Genomic DNA, 20,957 nt, shown 5'->3' with positions numbered 1-20,957 from the left:
TTATAAAACTTAACCAACAACTAAGGGTATTTTTTTTATAATTTATTTTGGACTACTTAACATAGGTCTACACTTGTGACATGGGACCTACAAGGTCTGTATTCTAGCCTTTAAGTTGGTTACTTAATTGACTATGTTCAATTTATCATACAACCTGAGGTACAAATAAAGTCATTTTTGTCATTTTTAAAATATTTTTTGTCATCTCTCAACCCTACCTTAGTCTATGATTTAAGACAAATTCATGGGTTTCCAGTGAGTGGCCTAAAGGGAATTACCAATCTTATATATTATATAGTTATAACTAAACTTTATAGAAGATTTTTTTTTTTTTTTTGACATGCAATCTTAGCCAAATAACACTTCATCTCCTAAAATGATCTTCTTGGAAAAAATTCTTCCAGTCTTTCAAGAAGGCTAGTACAAAAAAAGGGAACCAAACACAACCAAAAATCAATCATTAATTTCACAATAAAACAAGGGTCCCAACCCATCCAGGAGTTTACAGTGAAGTAAGCAACTCTGTGCTAAATGATTTGCTTAATGATTACCATGTCTTGGTTATAGTTTAGGACTTAGGAGCCGACCTCTTTAAAACAATTCCTACACAAGATAGTAACACCTATTTCACTTGCAAGGAACTCTTTATCATCACAAAACAAGTAGCACCTCCAGTACTGCTATAATTTACAAAAAGTATAAAAAAATAGAGAAGAATATTTGCTAACTTATAACCTCTCAGTTGACTACACTGGCAGCACCACTATCAAAGATTTTAGCAATTTTCCTCAACTGGCTGTAGTTCTGAGGACAGATTATGCAAGATACTCGGCCACCCGCTGAGTCACTTCATCCAAGAAGGATACAAAGCCTACCACACTTGTTAAACCATTACCATCAACATCCTGCTCTTCTATGAGATAGTTTTCGAACACAGTGGCATCGTCCTGTCCCCCTCGAATAAATGTGAGCTTTGGAGTGATACTTCTGTCTTGTTTCAGTTTGTTAATTGTTGTTCGCAAGAGGCCTGCACCAAATAACATTAGTATTAGAAGGTGAAGCAAAACAATCTAAACACTGTTATTGAAATCGTTAACTAAAAAAGGTTTGGAACCCAAAGGAGAGAGTAGGGTCCATCTGGCTGGTCATTCCAAAAAGATTATGCATATAATCCAAGAAAAATGAGCAATCAGATGATCCTAGATTTCCACTCGGAGGCCCCATCATGTCAGGATTACTTTCTTGTAACCCTGCAGCATTTGAGCTAAATATTTCCAAACCCACCATTAGACTCAACAAACATAATCTATTTAACACGTGATTGCAAGAAAATGACCCCAGTTAAGATCACATATATCGATCTGTTTCTGCACAAGGATGTCACACAACATCCTTACGGGACTTGACAAACAGAATGACTGGATTCTAACCCCCAAATCTTATGTTTAAATTTTAGGGCCTTCTCCTGGTATGATTACTTGATGAACCACAAAAAGGAAACACATTTCTTGTGACAGTGCAGTTAGAATAACTTAGTTAAATATTTATGAGCTCACAATCAAACTTAACAACTAAAGGATTTTTTAAATCCTAACTACAGGAATATGATAGCAACCTCTACAGGTAGGAATCAAATTCCAAAACCTGGAATGTAAACCCAAATTTTATGCCTTCCTCCTAGCATCAGTATTTGAAGAACCAAAAAGGAAATAACTTACAGTCTTGTGGAGGAGGAAAGGGGAGTGCCGGATCTGCTGTTGAGGAATAATATACAATTAAATTTGTGAAAGCATCGAGAAAGAAGATTGGACTTCCACTTGTTATTAGTGCTGCACGGCTCAATGAGTGACGTGGATATGCTTGTTTGTCAGGAGTGGTATATGATGTCAATACTGGATATATAGCTCGGTGGAGGGAACCTGGCTCTAGTGCACTGCATCAACACATTCAGTTAACAAAATTGTCAAGCAGAATTTTGTTTAACTTCGAGTGGAAGAAAAAATCATAGAAACAGTCAAATATATCCAGTAAGTACCTGAACAGGCATTGAAGATATATGCGATAATCGGGATGAACACCTTCTTCATGCAAGCGGAGAAGTGGGCTTCTAAGCAGAGCAAACACAAGTCGAGACAGAGGCTGCAGCTGAGGGCACTGAGAAAATGCCACATCAACGCGAGAAAGTAAAGATTCATTTCCATGTTGAACAAGTTTATAGGCTTCATTATACTGTGCTGTGAGAATAACAAGCCAATCCTGAAGCAAAATCCTACCCTCCCTAATTCCTTGCTCCAAAGAAGCTGAAATTACCTGAAAATTTGTGGCAAACAAGGGCAAATGAGCAGGAAGGATCAATATAAAGTAGATTGTGGTACTCAAGTCTCCAGTCAGGACTGACCTTAATGTTTTTGACTAGTTTAATTGACTCGAAAACACAACAGTTTTCCTTCTTTTTCCCTTCTCCACATGTGATGGAACTTTAAGAAGTATAGTAAACCAGAAGGCATATTTGGCACAGGAAATTTATGATTCAACATCAATGGCAGAGAAATCATGTTCACAAACCATATTACCACAATCAAGTCCAAAAAATTCTGCAGATAACTAAGCATTTGACAAATTCCCTTTTTTTTCTGAAATGGTCAATTCCATATTATTAAATGCATACAAAGAAAAAAATTGCTAACAAGAAAACAAAACCAAATATATATATCTACACACACACACTCATCAACAGTGACAATTTACAGAATGTATCACACGGAAAAGGCACCAATGCATCAATCTCTAGCTGACCTAAAAGATGTAACACCCCTTTTACCTAGATAATGCTCATGTGTACTTGAGTTCAACCTGCCATTTTAAGAGTTTACTTTACTCTATTACATCCATAACCCATGGTCCAAATTTTTAATCCAACAACACTAACTGTTTTGGACCCAAAACGTTTAGATGAGCTTCAGGTATAGATTGTTGCCTTAAACCAAATTTCCCGCCAATGCTCAAAAAGCCATTCAGAATGGTGATGCATATCAGGCCTCTCAAATACAGAAGTGTCTTACTCAACCAAGATATTCCAAACTCTCAATAAAACTAGCTTGTTCTACACTAAGAAATAAATGAAATCTAATAATAAAATACAGCAAAAAAAATTTGATACGAAACAACCTTATGAACAAGGATTGACAACACAACTTCAGGATCAACGCTGTCGTAAAGTTCATTCATATTTGCAGCTGTAGCATATTGAAATGTCCTTATCCTTAAGTGCCGCTTAAGGGAGTATCTGGACCTAAAGAAAGTACATTGTTATGCCATAAAAAATGCAGTGAGAAGAATGTTGACAGTTAGGGGAAGGCATTGACAACTACATTTCAACAATGAAAAAGGCCAAAACACTCCTCTTTATGAGTGGAACAATATATGAGATAGTTTTTCATGGATTAGTTACCAACAAACATCTTTGAATTAAAAAAAAAAAAAACAGTTTCAAAATTTTCTTTCCTCGAGTAATTAAATAATAGTACCTATCAATCATCAGTCAAAAGAATCCAATTCCACAAAATATTGTTAACATCAATGTTCATATTTTTTTCTTTCTAAAAGGCAAATAAGATTTTCTTAACAACTGTGGACAGGTGTTTCTTATAATTCAGGGGCATTCTTGTTATTGTGGTTTATGCTTAGAGCATACTTTTTAAGGTAATGGTATTTCAGTCCCTCAACTTATTCTGAGTGACAGGTAGGCTTTTACTCACAGGTATTTTAGTCTCATCTTGTAAAAGCTCATTAGACAAATTTATTAAGGGATGAAGGTTCGATATATATCCTAATCTCATATTAACGCAAAGAGAGAATTCCTGTAGTTGGCTATTCTTTACTCCAAAATTTCATCTTTCCTAATTCTGATTATTTTAATGGTATCAGAGCCACATCGTTGTAGTTGTCACTGGGTTTTTATGAAACATTCTCTCCTGATGTCAAATTAAATTTCATCCAATTCTATTACTGTTAATAAAGGGTAGGACATTAAAAGTGTCTTTTTGTTGTGAAGATATTATTGTAAAGGCCTATATCAAGCAATATCCTAGATATGTTGCTCAAGGGGAGAAATATAGGGCTTGTAGATTGGAAAGGCAATATATGGTCTAAAACCGAACCAAGAGTTTGGTTTGATAAATTCAGTCAAACGATGATAGGCTTGGGGTCTAAAAAGAGCCATTCATACCACTTTATCTTTGTTCTCCAGAGGGACAAAAATATTGTTATCTTAATAGTCTATGTAGATGACTACACAACAAGAAAGTGAGAATATCAAACAACATTTTCAAACCAAGGAATTAAGACACCTGAATTACTTCCTCAATATTGATGTTGCACGAACCAAGGAGAGAATTATACGAACACAAAGGAAATATACAACTGATATGTAGACTGAGATAAGCTGAGAGAGGTTTATTTGGAGCAAAGTCAACAAAGAATCTGATGCAAACAAATGCAAATTTGCATGATGAACAAAACCCAATATTTAAAGATAAGACCTAGTATAGACAACTTGTTAGCAAACTGATTAACGATCCAATGATTCAACCTAACATTTCCTATGTTGATAATGTCAGACTCCAATACCTAAAGATAAGACCCAATACTACAAGACTTGTTGGTAAGCTGATTTAAGACTCAACCTAATATTTCCTATGTTGATGGTGTTGTCAGTCAGTTTATGGAAAACCCAAGGAGTTGAAGTTGTGAAACAGATATTAAGGTATTTAAAATGTGGACAGGGATTGTTTCATAAACCACACCATAATCTAGAAATAATCAGGTTTTCAAAATGTTGACAACGTAAAGTCTAAAATTAGTAGAACCTCAGTAAGTGGTTATTGCACATTTATGAGCAATAACCTTGTGACCTAGAAAAAGTACCAAAACAAACTATACTAGCAAGGTCAAGCTTATGCAGCTTGTGAAATAATGTGGATTAAGTCTTTAGCAATAGAGTTTGGGTTCCCAATTGAAAACTTATGGCAATATTTTGTGATAATTAGGTTGTTAGTTTTATTGTTAACAATCCAATATTTCATGAGAGAACTAAATACATTGAAGCAAATTGTCATTTCATTCACGATGCAATTATGAGTGGCAAGATTATAACATGGTATGTTTGCTCTGCACATCAACTCAATGACATCTTTATAGGGGTTGATCAATGTTGACGCAAAGTGAGACTTCCCAGAATTGGCTATTCTTCACTCCAAAACTTCATCTTTCTCATATCTGATTATTTTACAATAACAATGACCAAGATTTTTTTCGTGACTTTAACAAGAGCATTGACCAAAGCAAAGAGTAATTATCAAATGCTGCAACTGCCGGTTGAGGCTGGCAAAACTCATTTCTTTGCCAACAAAACCCCCTAGAAGATGCTTGAAGAAAGTCAAACAATCCCCTAAAAAAAGATTTGAATGAATAAGAGAAACAAAGTAATGATGAAAATGGCAGCAAATTTCCAGCATAACAGTGTTGTTTATTGCTCTATGAGGGCTAGAGTTGAATTAGTTGCCAAGATAGTCTTCATCTTAGTATAAGATGTTAGGTCCGGTCAGAGAGAGAAGAATAAGTCCCGATAAGTTTAGGCTTGAAAACAGTAAGGTCTACAGGTTGAGGAGTGGACCTCCCAAATTGACTAATCAACTAAGATTTAGAACTACATAAAATTTTGGTCCAGTGAAATTCCTGACCTTTTTCATCTCCTTGGATCCATTCAGAGAGAAACAGAAAGCTGATTGCCTCACATTTAACTGCTAGAATGGAGACAATCAAGGAGTAGACACCACCATAGAATAGGTGGTAAAAGCACAATTTTGATCTCAGAGCAATCATAGCCTAGCTGGTGGATGCAATGTGACCCATTGAGGCAGAGTTTTTGATCCTCCTCATAGGCCTTAAGAGTGTTTACCAACTCTTTTTTCTAATCCTGCCATCATTGAGGTGATTTGGCTGTTGTTTCAAGCAGGATGTTCAGGGAAGTCCTCACCTTGATGCTTAATTCTGATTTTTGAGAAAATTGTAGACCTTTATAGGCATTTGATGGAGGAGTTGGATGCCACTCTATGGGGATGTGAATCATCTAACTGATTTCTTGGAACAACAACTCATTGTGGGAGATTCCCTTCCCATTGCTTAACATTGTAATAGATTGGTTGTGCTATTGTATTTGTTTTCTTTAATGTCCTCTAATAACTATTCAGTTGTATGCTTTTAAAGTTTGCTTTTAACATCTTGTACCTCTCTCTACTAATAAATTACTATCTCGCTTTTATACAAAAAAAAGAAAAAAGAGAGATAGAGAACAGCTTATTACTCCTCTTCCCAAGAAACTCTAATATTAGACCAAGTTCTGATCTCCATACACTGCTTCTATAATACTAATTACAATATAATATGAAAAACCAGAGAAATCCTTGTGATGACATAGTACAAGAAACCTAAAATACATATGATTCTGGATTAAAAAAACTTTGATGTTTACACAACTTTAACTGTAGGTAAGAGCAATTATAAATTTTAGAGTCAATTAAAACACAGAATGACCACAAATGAAAAGACAAAGACTTCCTAGCACATGGCAACTGGTTATACGTACTTGTTTTCAGCACTCGATCCTGAAACTGAAGATTCCTCAGGTGGCACAATGACAGTATACTGGAAAGCAATTTGTATCACAGGAGGCTCTGTGTGTCTGTACATGATTTAAGACATATTGTTTCATATTTCTAAAATAAAGACCCATACTTCTCAGTATATGACATCAAGACAGGATCTGAATACCTCGAGAATCCCACAGAATTAGAAAAATCAAAGTCATAACCATAAGTGGCATAAGAGTCGCAACATATAATGTGCTGAACGTTCTCATACTGAGGATCTGCAAAGAAATGACCATACTATAGAAGAAAAAAGTAAATCAGACCACAGAAGAGCAGCTCTTAGTTAGATATGAATCAGAAGCAAAACTTAATGTTTTTGAAGATCTCCAAGACCATACCGAGCGTCCTGGCTGGAAATCAGAGGATGTTCTCAATCTTAGTATGCATCGAAAGGCATATGAACGGCTAAGCATCCGGTACCTGAAACATCAATTATATTTTCAAAAATGAACTTAGATTAAGCCACAGACCCATGAAACTGTCAAAATATAGAAAGTAGTGGACTATAGCTTATCCTTGCCCATTATGAGTCATATACTTGTGTTGAGTCATACATGTAATATCGGAATAAAGCTTCAACCTCTTTCAATTAATAAAACAGTCAAACAAACCAGTTTGAGGGTAATCTAGCACTCAATACCAATCAGCTTACTCATAGATGTTTTATTGAAGAATAAAGATAACGCAAAATTTTCATGTAATCAATGGAGAAGGTAGTGACCACACAATCAAAATGTCCATGAAAGCACAGAGCCTCATTGCCATTGTGGCAGGCAGCAAAGACAACAAGCCCTTTTTTACATTTTTTGGCACTCCAGACACTAATCTGTTAATTTCCCCTCCTCCCTTCCCCTCCCATAAATTTTTTATGTAATATTAAAGAAATTCAATAGAAAAACAACAACATAATCTGCCTTTATGTCTTCCACTATGAGAAATCAAAGGCAAAGAGCGGATGCATGCAAAGGCTAAGCAGCTTTCAGCTTCATACCACCTGCATCCAAGCTCCAAATCACAACCACAAATAACATCATAAGGGTGAAACAGAGACCAATACACCAATTGGTGCACAGACAGAGCTTCTAAGCCCCTTCCCAAGAAACATTTATAAGAGAACCAACAAAATCTAATGACTGCATCTTCCCCATCACTGCACAGCACTTCCTTTTCCTTCTCTCTGTCATTTTTATTTTAGATAGTAGAGAAATAGATACATGAGCTGGCTACTAAAAACATTAGATGACTGCAAGGAGCCCATCATCGCCAGTCCATCTATACAAGGGGAATGCAATCACCCATGATAGGATTGACTGCTGTAGCCACTCCCAACGAAAGAAATATCTTGGAGAATTGCTGAGCAAGGGGTGCATACCCAAGAAACAGCAAGAGAACTTTTTTTTAAAAGAACTTGTCATCGATCTCCTTAAACATATGTGAGAGCTTCCAAAATGGAGGGATCTAGCCTAAGCCCACTAGGTGACATTTGAAGAGGCTCCTTCAAGTCTAAGCAAGATGAAAAAGCAATCTCTAGACAGCCTCAAACCATGAAGCAGAGGCCACAATGCTTGAACAGTCTCATGGTTTCCTCCACATCCCCTCCCTCACTCTGCATTTAGTGCTATGAAATCCATCTGCAAGCTCACTCAGTTTTTTTAGTGGACTACGAATTGATGTCCAGAAAGATAACTTCACCAGATGTTTGCTTGATCCTGGGTCAGAGGTCTACATGCATATGCCAAACACACTCAAATTAAGGTCCAAAATTCCCTTCATCACAGTGGTACATTTTGTCCTTGAGACCTTAATCAGAGGCGTGCTTTGACCAACACTGGGATGGATGAGGCAAGAAACCTTCTTAACCACCTTGAGAACAGATACATTCTTAGGACAGGTTGTTGACCTCATGGTTTGGAAAGAGAGCACATAGGGTCATTAATTGTCTACTCTCCGACAATAATCATCTGGTTGGCTGACAAGCACGAGCATCTCTCTCTCTCTCTCTCTCTCTCTCCACTCTTAATCCTATGAGTCAAATCAGGAGACAAAACAATTTTACCAATTTAAATCTCAAAACAATTGGCCAACAGCTAATTCGTATTGAAGATTTGTTGGAAAAAGGTAATCCAGAGAAATATTGTCAAAATCCTTATGACTTATCTTCTCGAAAATTACCTTTGTTGATGAACAATAAACCGCTCATCAAACCACCCGTTCCTATTAAGAACTTTAAATTGGATAATAATTCAGAAGTTGTTGATGAATTATTATCTCGGCTTGGAAGATTGAATCTTTCTAAAGAGCAACTAAAACAAGCCAAAGAAGCAAAAGCTGTGGAGATTCTGAAAAGTATTCAAACATTAGAATCTCACGAAGATCTAAATGAAGATTTTTCATCTCAAAATTCTGAGGATTTAACTCCTTCAGCATATTCTAATTCTGATATTGGTCAAAACTCTAATCTCAAAGATTTAGGTTTAACCAAAAAGATTTAGGTTTAACCAATGTCAATCAGACTGAAGAAATTCTTCAAGACATTATACAAGATCCGAGTATCCAAAAATTGGATTATGAGAAAAAGTCTACTCGGAAATGGGATCTACCTAACAAATTTTATTACCATAGGCCTACACCTCAAGACCTATTGTATGAAGAGAATGTTTATTTAGATCAAAAAGCTTATGATGGCAAATCCTTTTATGAATGGAATATAGATGGATTATCTGAATATCAGATATTGGAACATTGTCACCGAATGGTTATGTATTGTACAATTTGTCGGCAACATAAGAATTCCGATCAAGGAATTGCAGAAATGCTTACTGCAGGGTTTTCTGGAACTCTCAAAGGTTGGTGGGATAATATCCTCACCCCTAAACAACATCAAGAAATTTATAATTCAAAGAAGGTTATCAAAACTGAACCTGGCCAAGCCTACCTAGGTGAGGACGATGCAATTTATACCTTGATTTCCTGTATTGTTCATCATTTCATTGGAAATCTGACTTCCCAATCAGATAAGGGAAGAGAGGTTTTGCAAAATCTTAGGTGTCGAACACTTAGCCAGTTTCGCTGGTATAAAGATGTTTTCCTCACTAAGGTTATGCAAAGACCAGATGCCAATAATGAATATTGGAAAGCAAAATTTATTGATGGTTTACCAACTCTTTTTGCCAGCAAGGTAAGAAAAAGGTTAGGTAATGAGGTAGGAATTATAAACTACCATCAATATACATATGGTCTCCTTACCAGTGCTATCATCCAAGAAGGGCTGACCTTATGTAATGATTTAAAGCTTCAAGCTCAGCTTAAGAAACAAAATTTTACTGGAAAGCGTAAACTTGGTGAATTTTGTGAACAATTTGCTTGTGACACAGGTCCATCACCTTCCAATCAAAGGAAGGGAAAAGGTAAAGTCTCTCACTCTAAGAGACATGAACCCTATTCACACCAGAGTAGGAGATATCCAAAAAGACAGTCTCATCAAAAGACTCGTCATGAATCTAGGAGACCTCCTCCTCGTCAGAGACCACCTCCTAGAAGAAATCCTCCAGACAAAAAGAAAATTGTCTGTTACAAATGTGGTAAATTAGGCCACTATTCAAATAGATGCAAAACTAAAGAGAAACTTAACCAACTTCAGATTGATGAAGGATTAAGAATTCAGTTGGCCAAAATTCTCTTAAACTCTAATTCTAGGGATGATATTGATTATGCCTCATCCAGCCAATCAGAAGAAGACCAAGATTGTAGCTGTTCTCATCTACAATCTATGGCACAAATGCATCAGATTAATGTTCTTATGAATGAACAACAACTTGTGCTTAAGAACATTGATCAAGAGGAAGATCCTCAAACCCAAAGATATTTAATCAAAGACACCTCCCATTCAAGGAGTAACCTTATACTTTGAAGGAAATTATTGGTCGTTATGAAGAAACCAATTCTTCTTCAAAACAACCAGTATCCATCTCCTCATTACAAGGAGAGATTAAAGAAATCAAGCTTGAATTAAAATCCTTGTATAAAAAGCTTGAACAAAAATATGACAATCAAGAAAAGAAATTTGATGAGAAATCTGATGAGTCATTTCTTAATCAAATCACCAAAGTCATCCATCAAAGATGGCATACTGTTATTAATTTGGTTATTGATCAGAACTCTGTCATTCCCAAATTGACAGCTCTGATTGATAGTGGAGCAGATTTAAACTGCATCCAGAAAGGGTTAATTCCAACCCAGTACTTTGAGAAAACCACACAAAATAAAAATTTAAGTATAAATTAAACAATGCCTCCATATGCCCTAGGGACCAATGCATCATGACAGATTTTCTGTTAGTCAAGATTATGACCCAGCAAGTCATATTAGGCACTCCGTTTTTGGAGAAAATCATAACAATCAAAGGCATTGATAACCATGGAATTCTTGGTGAGGTTAATAATAAACCTATATATTTCTCTTTCAAATCTCCACCTCAAATTAGCTTCATCAATGAGATTTCAGAATTGAGAAATGTCAAAGTACATCATCTTAGTTTCCTGCATAAAGAAATACAATTTTTTACACTTGAACAGCAGCTGGAAACTACGGCTATGAAAGAAAAAATTAGTTCTCTTCAGAAAGTATTTTCCCAAGAAATTTGTAGTGAAATTCCTACAGCTTTTTGGGATAGACATATATATATTGTGTCTTTACCATATATTGATGGGTTCAATGAAAGAACCATTCCTACAAAAGCAAGGCCTAGTCAAATGAAACATGCTTTATTGGACCTATGCAAAAAGGAAATCCAAACTCTTTTGGAAAAGAAATTAATTAGAAAATCTTACTCCCCATGGAGTTGTACTGCTTTTTATGTCAATAAAAATGCAGAGAAGGAACGAGGTGTTCCTCGATTAGTGGTTAATTATAAACCACTCAATGATTTTTTGAGATGGATTCGATATCCAATTTATTAGACAGATTGTTTTACTTTCCGTCTTCTCAATTCTTGTTCAGCCCACGGGAAGTAAAGACATTAACTTCAGCTTTATCTACTGCTGAAAAGTTAACCGAATATGAGAGAAAGAATTATTCGGCTCACAAAGTATCTAAGGAAAATAACAATGGTAAAACGAATTTTAAGAAGAAGGAGAAAGGGGAGAAGAAGTCATGGGCAAAGGACGCCAAGGCTAGGCCGGAAGAGAAGAAATGAGGGGACAAACAGAAAAAGAAGGTCCATTGTTTCATATGTGAGGGATTGTCTTAGAAAGAGGTTCCTCAATGCTGCTCAAACTGAGGTGAACGATGGAGGGATTGAGCCTAGGTTGGGCTCTTTAACACTTCTCCATGTTGTTGTCTGTTCAAAGGAGGAGAAGGCTGCTCCACTTCCGGTAAGACCCTTAAGAAAACTTCTTTTTATCACTCTAACACTTGTTGGACGTACTGTTAGAGCAGTGGTGGACATTGGCGCCACCCACAACTTTCTTTCGGAGGAGGAGGCTAGGCACCTAAATATACGAGGAGAGAAAGATGGGAGCAAAATGAAAGCTGTAAATTCTGCTGCTCGTGAAGTCCAAGGCATTGCCAAGAACATCCCGGTGGAGATAGGCACGTGGGTTGGATTTCTGAATTTTACTATTGTTGTCATGGAAGATTTCAATGTGATTTTGGGAATGGAGTTTTTCACAGTTTGTAAGGCATTTGTAATGCCGCATGTTGGAGTAGTGGGGATTATGGACGAGCAAAATCCTTGTACTATTTCTGAACTTGACAACAAAGATGTAACAAAAAAGGACTTAATGCTATCAGCCCTCCAGCTTAAGAAAGGTCTTAAGCAGGGCCGTTCTACTTACATTGCTTCTATTTGTGCTATAGAGCAGGTAGAGGTCATGCCTACTCCTAAAGAGATACAAGTTGTACTGCATGAATATAGAGATGTCATGCCTGAACAACTTCCAGCGAGGTTACCACCTAGGAGAGGGGTGGACCATCGCATAGAGCTTGAACCCGGAGCAAGAAAGCCAGCACAAGCACCATACCAAATGGCGCCCAAAGAGTTGGACGAACTGCAAAGACAACTCAGTGAGCTGCTCGACGCTGGGTTCATAAGGCCAAGCAAAGCACCTTATGGGGCCCCTATACTACTTCAAACTAAGAAGGATGGAAGTATGAGATTGTGCATCGATTGTAGGGCGCTCAACAAGGTAACTATAAAGAATAAGTACCCTATTCCTCTTATTGCAGATCTCTTTGATCAGTTGAAAGAGGCGCAAGTTTTCTCCAAATTGGATTTGCGAAGTGGTTATTACCAAGTCCGGATTACTGAAGGAGACGAGGGGAAGACTACTTGTGTAACCAGATAAGGGGCTTACGAATTCATGAGAGAAGGGAGGGATTGAAGCCTATAAATACCAAGGCATTCAACCCTTGTAGATTCATTCAGCATAGACGAGAGGGAGAGTTTTTGTAGAGTGTTGGCCTTCCACCTTGGACGACCACTTCTTGTAATCTTCTCTAGTATTAATACAAGGTTACTTTCTCTTCCTATTCCATTGTCTTTCTATCTTTTCATTGCTCGTGCTTCATTTGAGAGGAAGGAGTTTGCAATGTTGATCTAAGGGGCGAGAGGTTGTACTACCTTTGACGGATTGAAGGTAGGCCATCACGGGAGTTGGAGTTCCGCTAGCCTAAGTGAGTTTAGGCTCATCTGACCTCGTGACAAACTGGATGGGGGGCCTTGTACCTAACTCGGCGGAGTCTCAAAATGGCAGTGGAAGCAAATGCAGGCCAAAAAAGCCAAACAGCTCCTAAAGGCCCGTCTTTGCCGTGAGTGCCAGATTTACAAAATGAGGCAGAGGGCGGAACTTAGAGCCGCAGTTTCTGAGCTTGAGCGACCGTGGGAGGTTTGTTGAGCGAGCCCCAACTCTCTTTTCCATCAAAGCCGACAAGCAGTTGAAGGCTTTGGCTAACAGGTCTCAGTTTTCTGGAGGCTACAAGCAGTGGTCGGAGCGGGACGAGACTCAGCTTTTTCATAACCAGGACTGGCTCCCTTCTGCGAGGTTTTTCCCTAAAGGGGCTGTGCACAATGTCAAACCGTATGGTATCATTGACAGTGTTGGGCGCACCAATTATTCAGAAATGACGTACATTGAGGAAGATTTACCCAAGACAAGGAATGGGACTAAAAGATCGATTCTCTTGTTCGGATGCCCATGAAAAATAAGAGAGAAAAAAAAGAGAAATGTGGTTTCTCTTGTATGGATGCACAAAAAAAATGGAAAAGAAAAGAAAAGAGAGCATGCATATTACCAACCACAGGTAATATGCATGCTCAGATTTTTAGGGAAGTTTCGTATTTCAGTCCTTCCTCAACCTATTTCCGCCATGTTCCATCATCAACGCTTTCAATCTCTTCATCGCACAACAGCATTTAGGCATTGCTGACCTGGGCGTTGCAGACGAAAGTCACGGAATATATGTCAGCCACAGGTAAGCTCATTTCTCCCATTTGATCTCCTTCATCCTTATTCTCTCCATGCAATGTAGTACAAAATTTATGCAATACAAATTATTTTGAGATCCTTTATGAGTTATAGATCTAGTCATATTTCGTTTCTTAATAACTCTGATATGCAAGATTATCTCTATTTGTTTTCCATACTTTTAGGATTCTTTGAACTTAATATTAAATATGTATTTTATGGAAATTTTTAAATGTAGGTTAAGTTCAAACCCGACTCGAGCTTGAGTTCAAATTTGGTTAAAATTCTTGGGCTTGAGCTCGATTCCAATTTTAGACTCAAAGCTAAGCTTGAGCTCGAACTCTAGTTCAAAGTATTCAAATCAAGCAAAGCTCGAACATATATAGGTTCGAGTTTGGCTAGGCTCAAGAGAGTGGGAAATGTATATAAAAGTCACATTTTGTATATAGGTCATGTTTTTATACAAGTCACATTGGCATAATATTATGCAGTGTTTATAAACAATTTTATGCAGAGTTTATGTACAACGGTCATGCCCAATTTTAAGTAAAATTTATGCATAATTTTATGCACAATTTATTTGACTTGTATTTTATGCAAAGTTTTAAATGTAGGTTGGCGCTTGAACCCTGCTCAAGCTCAATTCCAATTTTAAGCTTAAGGCTGGGCTCGGCTCTAGCTTGAGTTCTTAGTATTTAAATCAAGCCCAGCTTGAACATATGCAGATTCAAACTTGGCTCGACTCGACTCGATGCCACCCCTAGGCACTGCACGTATAGGCTGGGCACATACGGACTAGTGCTTGAACACCAAGGCATGGAGGCAAGTCAGATTAGTGGCAGCCAACTTTTTTTTTTAATGATGATAAACTTATTTCAAAGAAAGGGAAGATACATCAAGGGAGACCTCCCCTAACAACAAGAGATTGAAGGGGGGACCTAGGCACACAAATCAGCAACCGAAATGGTTGATCTAAGTATATGAGACGAAGTACAAGAAATGGTGGATACAATGTCCAAAATATCAAGAAAAATCTGCCAGTGACACCACGGGGGGAAGGATGAGGTGGAGCACCATCCGATGACGACCTTGGAGTCTCCCTCCATGATAAGGAGACCACGAAAGCGATCCTTAAAAATACACAAGCCGTGAAGGAGACCAGAGAGCTCAGCAATGGTCGAGTCAGCAATTCCGAGAGGGCCACAGTACGAGAGTATGGCAGTGCCGCCCGGATAAAAAATCACCCCGCCAAAACCATCCAAACCCAGGTTCCCAAAGGCGCTACCATCAAAATTCAGCTTATAATGGTTCCTAAACGGTTTCTAGTCACGTGGGAGATGGGGTGTTAGCTGGGGCGGTTGTACATGAGGAGGCATGCGCCAAGAAGCACATGACCATTCGAAGGGGCATGTGGCCAGCAATTTCCCCAACTATATATAGGGGGGGGCTGGATAAGTGCCAATCAATCAGACATTGACATAGAGACTCAAAGGAGCGCACGAATATCTTGTATGTAGACAGATTTGTGTATATGAGAAAAGGTTTATTGTGTGCCAACTATTTGTATACAAGGGAGGTTGACTAGTGTGGGTTATCCCAAGGACGCAACTAGGCCGACACAGGTAAGTAAATTCAACTTTCCACTGCATAACTGAACCCATGCAACACCTAAGCTCTAACATTACAAGCATGATCTTTTCACAGTATGGCACCCCATGAACGAATGAGCAGGCCAAATCGTCTCACCAAAATCGATTTACAAAAAAATGATCCCTATTAAAAAAATATTTTCTGAGTAATTAAGTGTGAATTTTACTCTTCATTGCAGATGAACAGTTAATGTCATTCTCCATCATTTCAAAAAAAATGTCATTCTTCAATCATTCAAAAAAAGTGATTCCACGTTCATTCAAAACAAAAACAAAAAGTATGATTCCTCAAAATGATGGATATAAGCAAATCAACTTACATGTCCTGAGGAAGTGTAGAGTCATCAGTATTAGAGTACAGAAACAGTGAGCCGCCACTCTCGATGCTAAGGAATTTTAATGAAGCCAAGTCTGTATATTCATTGGTAACAGCAAATATGTCCACACAAACCCCCGATTGAACAGCAACAGCTGCCTGTGCAAAGTCATCATGGGTTATTTTTCCAAAGATCTGTAGATTCTACAAAACTCAACCATTTCAGCACTTGGTGTATATACAGGCATAAGGCAATTTACCAGTTCTTTGTAGAAGGGTGTCTGCTCAGGAAGCAGTGCACAGTCTGCATCCTCTCCTTTACTGGCATATTGCTCACCATAACGCCTTGTATCTAATTGACCGGCTCCATAATCAGGAGGACCAGACAAAAATGTAAAAACCCTAGCTGCAATCAATTTTTGACCCACATAAATATCCAATAAACAAATGCTGATAGTCACTAATGCAGTCGATTTTGGAGCCACATAACCAATAAACGAATGTTTATAAATACTAATGCAATTAGTACAGTCAATTTTAAGAAAACAAAATTCAGAAAGGTAAATTGAGACAAGATATTCTTCCAGGCCCCCATTGTCGCCCTTGAGAGGAAACACTCCACCCAAGGAAAAGAACAATGTTATTACCTGGTAAGAGGAAGTATCCAAAAAAATTGTGACCAGTGCTTTTCCAGGAAACCGATAATCAACCATTAAAAAACCAATTCTTTCAATTGGCAACATTTAGCTCATTTCCAGCCATTATGGTTTCACAAGACATAATTAATAGAAGCAACATATACTTTTCATAGTGAGGGATAAAGACAATCCTAGATTCAAAGCAGAAATCTTCAAAAATACGAATAGAAAAACAAGGAATGACTCTCCAGATTTATCCCTCACAATAAGTTGCATGCATATGACTAATGAACATCAATGGGAAAAGAACAATGAAAACACTCAACTTTTTTAAAGAGAGAGCATCCAGCAATAAGGGGTACAGGCCATTTTTTCAATAATGAAAAAGATTTTATTAGAAAAAAATTAATGATAGATTTTAGTTGAAAGAATAAGTCTACTCATAAGGAAAACAGAACCAGATATATCTTGTGCATGGAAAAGAGGAAGACATCAAACATGGATGACACACTTTGGTGGCAGTAACTGCAAGAATGTTTGATGATCTAAATCTGGTGCCACCAGATGTCAATAAGTTGAAAGATTAACCAAAATTTCCTCATAGCACTGCTCCATCCTCAATGGGAACAAGAAGCCTTTTCTCATCCAAGGATGGAGGCTTTGCAATTCAAGACCACTTCCTAAGAAACAAAATGTCATTCTGTAAATCCATTTACAGGTAATATGCATTTACTTGATTTTCAACAAACATCACTAAATAGTTAGAACAAAGATGACTATAAAAGAAACATATGTTAATTTATTTTGGTCCATGATAATGTAAAAGAAGCACAGGGAAGTAAGGATTGGACTTTACCATACCCAGTGCAAATGTATTTCCGTATTCTGATCCAAGGTAGTTAATTAGAGCCTCCATTGCAGCTCCAAAACCTCTGCCACCCAATAATATACCATCAAGTCCTTGTCCAGCAGCTGTAGTTCTTTCCCATGAAGTTGTAGGTTTCAGTGTTTCCAAGGCTGCAGCTATTCGGTCTTTGCAAGTATCTACCTGTTGGAGAATGAACCAAACCTTCACTAAAATCCATTTTCCAATTGATTGTAGTGTTGGTAGAGATTCTTTTTTTTTTAACAATTTGAAGTCAAGGGTATGTTGACATTGTCCATCATAAACATACAGGAGCCAAGAAAGAAAACAATGGCATGGCATCTTCAAGCTCAAAGGGCAATGAAGCATCTGTATCTGGGGGAATGAAGACATTTTTGACAACTGGTATGGGTCCTTGCACATCGTATAAGCCTATCTTATGACTGAATGTAACAAGCCCAAACAGAGAACCCGGCCCAAGTGCTGCAAATGTAAAAGGTAATTGGTATTAAAACATTATCATAAACAAGAATAATAATTACCAATGCAACCACAAATGTGTGAAAAGCTGAGGGTGATCTTCTAAAATATTGATCACCTTATGAAGGCCAATACTGAGATAAACAATTGCCCACCTTCTAAAGCAGCCAGTAGTGCACTTTTGATCAACTCCAAAAACTCCTCAGATGCTGCATTTATGTTCAGAAGTACAACAAAAAACTAGCACAATGTAAGGGATAGAGCATGTTGAGAACTTAAAATTTTTATATCACTAATAAATGTGCAAAATAATCAATACAGTTTTGAGCCTCATGCCAACTCATCATGTTGAACTTGTAGAAGACAAGATTTATGATTATAATTCCGCCTCCATGTAATATCCATGAATGATAACCATGAACACAAGATTACCCTCATCATCTTGCTTTTGCATCACAGCCGCAAACAACTTTTAGATGGGCTTTTGAGACATCTTTGAGAAAGTTTTGCTTACTATGATCCATTTAGAAAAAATAAAAAAGGTTAGAAGAACTGTAATGCAATACCATAATGGATGTAGGGTCATAAATATTTAGTGGATGAGCATTCAAGTGATTGAACTATACAATGTTCCTGAAACATGAACGGTATCTTTAATGAAGTAGCCATTTGTTAATGCTTGATGATACCAAAAAAGAAAAAAGAAGAATGTCAATTATCTTTTCTCCCAATAAATCTTCATGCAACATTTGGCTCCTAACAGGTAACGTAATACAGGAAATGATTGGACATAATGCAGCTTGACTGAAACTAGTTTCATCAATTGCATAAGTTACCATTACTCCGTCTGGATACAACACTCCAAAGTGGGAATCAAGAATTCATCATTTATCTTGGCTGGATAAATATGTAATCCTGCCAACGCTGTTTACCATCAAAAATTTTACATGATAAAATAAAAATATTTGAATACTCAGATACATCGAGTGCATAACTAGTACCATTGTACAAGTCAATACAGATTCGACAAGGAAAACACATACAAACATAGCAACATAATCACCTCAATACATGAGCCATCTTATCAGTAAACCATGGTTAAACATTTAACAGTAACAAAAGAAGACACCCCTACAATTTACACCTCGATCTAGGAAATACAAACTCTATATAAGGAACTAATAAACACTTTCGAAAAAAGTAAAATGCAGTAGTAACATCGATAAAGATAAAATGTACCAAAGTTCGCATATGAAATAAAGGGTATGATCACAAAGACTATCGGATCTTACATGCAAGATCCACTGCTGCAACATAAACCGGCCGAGCCTTCACAGCTTCCTCGCCGTCGTCTGGTAAGATCAAACGCTATTAGCCTTAAATTCTCACAGCTAAATGATCTAGTAAAACTCGGTTTCAATTATAATAAAACGGAACTCTACCAGGTAGCTCGAGATCTATGAAGGAAGAGCACATCTCTGCACATAACTCCGGTCGAGAGTAACGAGCGATTGTTTCCGACGTTAACCCATTAAGAGTGCCACAGAGAGAACAAGTCCATGCCCATTGTTCAAGCTCGCAGTAGGAATTGAAATAAGCCCAACAATTATCGCAGCGAGGAACAAGGTTACCGTTGGACCCGGAAACAGGGGGGTTACCAAGCTCGTCAACTGGAGAAAATGGCGTAACGGTGACTCCCCAAGGAAGGCCGGAGGCTTCCTGTGCATCGGGATCGGTCGGGAAACGAGATACTGTCGCCCTAACCGCCATCGACGAGAAGACAGCAGCAGAGTTGCAGAGTCGCGAGGTCGATAAAAACCCAAATAATGAGGGAGGAAAAAAAACACAGACTTCTTACCCTGCTTGGCTCGATTCGTCTAAACCAGAGATCTAGTAAACGCCGTTTGAGCTGGTCCGGCCAAAGAAAAAGCGGTTTAATTCAGAGGGGAAAGCATGGATCGGGTTTTGAGAACCCGAACCCCAACTCGGAAACCGAACAGTATCCATTGTCTCTCATTCCAATTAAAATATTTTTTAAATATAAAATAGTTAAAGAATACAATGCATAAAATTATTATACAATGTAAAAATAAAAATAATAGATAATTTTTATATATATGTTATTTTAATTTTTAAAAAATATCAATAAGGTATTTCCATCAAGTTTAGGTCAAATTTGGGAAAACCCAAGCCTACCTCCAACTTAGGGTTCTTTCCCTCCATCCCTTCTCCTCCCAACGGAGTGAATTTAAGTTTTTTTTTTTTCCGCCCACTTCTAACTTTGATTATGTGTTGGACCTCGAGTCCCAAACTTGACTTGAACTTAGGGTTCTTTCCTTTTATCCCTTCTCCACCCAACAGAGAGAATTTAAGTTTTTTTTTTTTTCGCACACTCCTAGTTTTGATTATGTGTTGGACCTCGAGTCTTTGATGAGGACAATGTAACCTTAGGTCTTAGGAGATCATAAGAAACATGACTGAAAAATAACAGGGTATACACTAGCAAAAACATATTTTACTTATGTTATGGAAATTACATGTAATGAGTCATAAAAAATTTAAGGGTGTGTATATGCCGATAGAACATTATAAGACAAATATATAGAGGAAATTTTTTTGTTTGAATTTTTTTCTAATATTTGCACTATTTAATGAATAGAAAAAGTTTTCTTTTTTATCTTCTTGTCTTTAAAAAAAATATGTTTCTTATTGCTTAATTTGATATAATGGGAAAAGTAAGCCAGGAAGATTTATGTTGATTGCTCATTTTTTATATTTAATTTCTTATTTTGTTCCAATTGTAAACACTACAGCTACATAATTATTATTTTATTTT

General features: G+C 37.3%; 1 protein-coding gene across 4 annotated transcripts; it reads right to left on the bottom strand.

The window, feature by feature from the left end:
- Nucleotides 1-425: 425 nt before the first annotated feature.
- LOC137953299 (protein transport protein SEC23 D-like) lies at nt 426-19,966 on the bottom strand. Of its 4 annotated transcripts, none has more exons than XM_068800631.1 (14): nt 19,564-19,966; nt 19,414-19,473; nt 18,277-18,330; nt 17,952-18,124; nt 17,638-17,824; nt 16,399-16,544; nt 16,143-16,297; nt 7,049-7,130; nt 6,832-6,947; nt 6,647-6,742; nt 3,169-3,292; nt 2,036-2,154; nt 1,719-1,933; nt 426-1,027 (listed from the first exon to the last, which is right to left on the bottom strand). In XM_068800631.1, the coding sequence occupies exons 1-14, from the start codon at nt 19,889-19,891 to the stop codon at nt 816-818; spliced, it is 2,067 nt and encodes a 688-aa protein (XP_068656732.1). In that variant the 5' UTR covers nt 19,892-19,966; the 3' UTR covers nt 426-815. The 4 variants fall into 4 exon arrangements, with proteins under 4 accessions (XP_068656732.1, XP_068656731.1, XP_068656730.1 ...); XM_068800630.1 differs by having other exon boundaries at nt 2,036-2,310; nt 3,169-3,286; nt 19,564-19,965; XM_068800629.1 differs by having other exon boundaries at nt 2,036-2,310; nt 19,564-19,963.
- Between the last annotated feature and the right edge of the window lie 991 nt (nt 19,967-20,957).

This window comes from Aristolochia californica, unplaced genomic scaffold, assembly GCF_029961685.1.
Source record: "Aristolochia californica isolate CCGP_79_NKW_82.1479 unplaced genomic scaffold, dmAriCali1.0.hap1 SCAF_16, whole genome shotgun sequence".
Lineage (NCBI taxonomy): Eukaryota > Viridiplantae > Streptophyta > Magnoliopsida > Piperales > Aristolochiaceae > Aristolochia > Aristolochia californica.
This window is presented reverse-complemented; position numbering and strand designations above follow the sequence as displayed.

Bases quoted from the DNA above. Each gene is read 5' to 3' on its own strand.
- LOC137953299 (XM_068800629.1), bottom strand. From the start codon at position 19,891: ATGGCGGTTAGGGCGACAGTATCTCGTTTCCCGACCGATCCCGATGCA. The intron at 18,331-19,413 runs GTAAGATCCGAT...ACATAAATGCAG, and splicing joins TGCAGCAGTGGATCTTGCAT to CATCTGAGGAGTTTTTGGAG. The intron at 2,311-3,168 runs GTTGTTTCGTAT...ACAAATTTTCAG, and splicing joins TGTCAATCCTTGTTCATAAG to GTAATTTCAGCTTCTTTGGA.